Source organism: Eriocheir sinensis, chromosome 66 (assembly GCF_024679095.1).
Source record: "Eriocheir sinensis breed Jianghai 21 chromosome 66, ASM2467909v1, whole genome shotgun sequence".
In the NCBI taxonomy this organism is placed as follows: Eukaryota; Metazoa; Arthropoda; class Malacostraca; order Decapoda; family Varunidae; genus Eriocheir; species Eriocheir sinensis.
The window spans coordinates 281368-285639 of NC_066574.1; the positions used below are offsets into that span (position 1 = coordinate 281368).

The 4272-nt window shown below is 46.6% G+C and overlaps 1 protein-coding gene across 1 annotated transcript in view; it reads left to right on the forward strand.

The window, feature by feature from the left end:
• The window catches only part of LOC126987664 (fat-like cadherin-related tumor suppressor homolog), a 42762-nt gene extending 40018 nt beyond the window's left edge, over positions 1 to 2744 (forward strand). The window contains exon 8 of the mRNA XM_050844791.1: positions 2490 to 2744. Within this exon, the coding sequence (XP_050700748.1) occupies positions 2490 to 2744 (255 nt within the window). The remainder of the gene's footprint in view (positions 1 to 2489) is intronic.
• The last annotated feature ends 1528 nt before the right edge of the window (positions 2745 to 4272 follow it).

Here is a 4272-nt window from a genome sequence, read left to right on the forward strand (position 1 = left end):
GCGAACCACTAGAATCCATTATAACAACCTTAAGTGCCATAAATTTACACATTGAAAACAAGAAGTCTGAACAGTGGTGAAAAAATGAAAATGAGTATAATACTACGACGTTTTCCGAAGCAGATATAGTAATATGTAAAAAGTGCCTAGCTCAGCTAGCAAAAGAAAACATATAATATGGAGAAGATAATTTTAAATGTTGAAAAGTATAATTCAGGAACTTTTCATTTTACTGTCTTGTTTACTGAAATGCCTTGCCTCATTGTGCTAACATTGTCTCAGCCTTCAGTCTCAGCTTCAGGAATGCTGGTGTGTGTGTGTGTGTGTGTGTGTGTTTGTGTTTGTTTGTTTGTTTGTTTGTGTGTTGCAGGTAGGAGGGATGGGAGGGTTACGTATGTATGGTTGTCTGTGTGCCAACAAGTGTGTAGTGAGTGAGGGCTGTTTCTGAGAATTGCTGGGTTTGGGCTGGCTAGGTTTTATTGCTTTCTAGGGACCAAAGATCATTTGCTTGACATTAATTTATCAACCCTACCATTGGATGTGACTCACTAAGAGGAGATGGGGGGGAAGGGGCAGCATGATCCAAGCCTGTAAGGCGGGCAGGAAGGTAACTGCTATGTAGTTGTTGGCTGGTGAGGAAAGTGGTGTGTGTGTGTGTGTGTGTGTGTGGGGGGATTTTACATTATACTTTGATACTCATACTCAGTTATCTTCTTCCGCAGAACTCCTTCCTGAGACTTACATTCCTGTAAAAATGCTGCATAAGTCTTACGGTAATCTAATATTTAATATTAAGTTGTGTGAAGATTAATATCGATCAGAGGATTTAATTTTAATAATGTCTATTTTTTTCACATTTATTATGTATCGCCTGCCTCCAAGGAGGGCAATGTTATTGATTGTGGATATTATATATATATATATATATATATATATATATATATATATATATATATATATATATATATATATATATATATATATATATATATATATATATATATATATATATATATATATATATATTAATGAGAATTAATGAATGAATAGAAATCACTAGAAAAAGAATGTATGAATACTCTATATTATATGTTATTTGCTAAATTTATCTGCAACTATTTATATAATGCCACTGTGGTCTAGTGGTCAGCGTGCCCGGCATTTACTCCACGGGCCCTGGATCAACTCGCCCGGCAATCGGTGTACAGCTCACCCAGCTGTTCCTCCCTTTCGGGCTGGTCGATGAATGGGTACCTGGGAAAGCCTGGGGAAGGTAAACTGTGGTAACCCGGATGTCACACTGGCCCTGTGTCCCGGGGTAATGGGCTCCATCCCACCACAGGCTCAAGGGCCAGTGTTACGGAGAAGAGCACCAAGGCCATGCGCTGCTACAGCGTATGCCCCCAACTTTATCTTTATTTATATAAAGTTATTATATAGTAATACATGTTTGCTCTAATAACAAGGTTTCATTAGTGTCATAAAAATCTTGCAGAATTTGGGAAGTGTAAAGGGGCTATCATACTGGGCAAATTTTCTGTCCATATCAATAGTTTTTGTGACCATGTGTGCTTAATTAAACAAGAATGTAATGTTGTGTCGGAAAGATGTATGTTATTGCCAGGTGCGGACATTTTTCTCATGGAGACTGTAGTTGCTTGGGTGATGCCAGAGACAGACGACAGAGTCGCTTCCCTCTCTGCTATACGCAGTTCTGCACTGCAGCCTTGACATTAAGGTCCCCCTTTTAATTTTTTTTATTTATTTATTTTATTTTATTTATTTTTTTTTTTCTTATTTATTTATTTTTTATTTATTTATTTTTTTTTTTTTTTTTTTTTTATTTATTTTTTTTTTTTTGGTACCATGGCATCTGGAACCAGAGCTATGACAAGTGTCTACCTACTTGATTCAGTCGAGTCTTCTATCATGGGGAGCATGCTGCCAACATGCAAACAGGTGCTTCAATACTATCTCTACCTCCACCTTAACCAGAAGATGACGACAAAGGAAGCAGCAGCGGAAACGATTAACCTAGTGAGTACCTTCTGGGATCAAGCAGATATTCCAATGCAGAAAGTGCAGCAAGCGAGAGAGAAAGTTGTACGACTACATGATAACTGGAAAAGTCTAAAGGAGAAAAAAACGGGCAAACAGAAAAACAACAGAAGAATGAGAATGATTTTCTTCTGTCCCCCTATCGCCTCTTTGACATTGCACATGAAGATGCAATTTCAATGATTACAATCGCCAAGGACAGGGAGTTTTTATGAGCACAGAGGGAGGAGGTGTGCCGGGGCGCAATGGCAACAACACAGGTCATGTCTCTTGCACGTTGAAAAGAACAACAGCAGAGGGACGAAGAGAGGAAAGAACAGCGAATGAAGCGCTCTCAAGCTCAAAAGCGTAAACTGGAAGAAATAACTGAACTGGTATCCAGCTCTACATCAAGTTCCAGCAGCTCCAGTCCCATTCATTCCCCTTTTCAGTGTCATGGTGCAGAAGAGGCTGCTGACAGCTGTGTTGCAGGGCCATCTTCAGTCGTCATACCCCCAATAAAGTGCACCAGGAGCTCGAAGAAAATCATGAATGCACAACTCTCAGCTGTGATGGATAGTGCCAAGATATCCGATCGTGCAGTTCATATACTTGCACCAGCTGCAAAAACCCTTGGTCATGACCCCAAAGAGCTGGTGTTAATCCGCGAGTCCTTCCGGCGAGACCGGATGAAGTTTCGTGCATAGGCTGCCAAGGAAATTAAAAATTCGTTCAGGCCTTTGGTGCTGCTGGTTGTGCACTGGGATGGCAAGATGGTGCAGACAATGGCAGGTGGTGCTGCAGCTACAGGCGACCGACTTTCTGTTCTGGTATCAGGACGGGACGGCCTGCACACAGCTCTTTCCCCACACACTCTGAGCGCTAGCAGTCTTGTCTCCTGATTGGTGCGAGGATTCTCGCCTTGTGATTGGCCGCCTTCTCATCAGCTGATACATGTAAACATTTCATCAGCTGATACATGTAAAGATAATAATAATAATGATGATGTTCCCTTCCTTCATTGTTCCTCCTGTCAGTGCATCACCTCCCTCACTCCTTTCTCCACTCTCCTACCTGTCAGTGCAGTGCAGTGACAGTGGAGGAAGGGAAGAAAGGGAGGGTGATGCACTGGCAGGGAGGACAGTGGAGGGAGTGAAGGGAGGGTGATGCACTGGCAGGGAGGACAGTGGAGGAAGGGAGTGAAGGGAGGGTGATGCACTACAGGGGGAGGACAGGAGGAAGGGAGTGAGGGTGATGTACTGGCAGGGAGGACAGTGGAGGAAGGGAGGGAAGGGTGGGTGATGTACTGGCAGGGGGGACAGTGGAGGAAGGGAGTGAAGGGTGGGTGATGCACTGGCAGGGGAGGACAGTGGAGGAAGGGAGTGAGGGTGGGTGATGCACTGGCAGGAGGACAGTGGAGGAAGGGAGTGAGGGGTGGGTGATGCACTGGCAGGGGAGGACAGTGGAGGAAGGAGTGAGGGTGGGTGCTGCACTGGCAGGGAGGACAGTGGAGGAAGGGAGTGAGGGGTGGGTGATGTACTGGCAGGGAGGACAGTGGAGGAAGGGAGTGAGGGGTGGGTGATGTACTGGCAGGGAGGACAGTGGAGGAAGGAGTGAGGGGGGGGTGATGCACTGGCAGGGAGGACAGTGGAGGAAGGGAGTGAGGGGTGGGTGATGCACTGGCAGGGAGGACAGTGGAGGAAGGGAGTGAGGGGAGGGTGATGCACTGGCAGGGAGGACAGTGGAGGAAGGGAGTGAGGGGTGGGTGATGCACTGGCAGGGAGGACAGGGGAGGCAGGGAGTGAGTGGAGGGTGATGCAATGGCAGGGAGGACAGAGGAGGAAGGGAGTGAAAGGTGGGTGATGCACTGGCAGGAGGACAGTGGAGGAAGGGGAGTGAAGGGTGGGTGATGCACTGGCAGGGGAGGACAGTGGAGGAAGGGAGTGAGGGGTGGGTGATGCACTGGCAGGGAGGACAGTGGAGGAAGGGATTGAAGGTGGGTGATGCACTGGCAGGAGGACAGTGGAGGAAGGAGTGGTGGTTGGTGATGTACTGGCAGGGAGGACAGTGGAGGAAGGGAGTGAGGGGTGGGTGATGCACTGGCAGGGAGGACAGTGTAGGAAGAGAGTGATGGGTGGGTGATGCACTGGCAGGGAGGACAGTGGAGGAAGGGAGTGAAGGGGGGGTGATGCACTGGCAGGGAGGGACAGTGGAGGAAGGGAGTGAGGGGTGGGT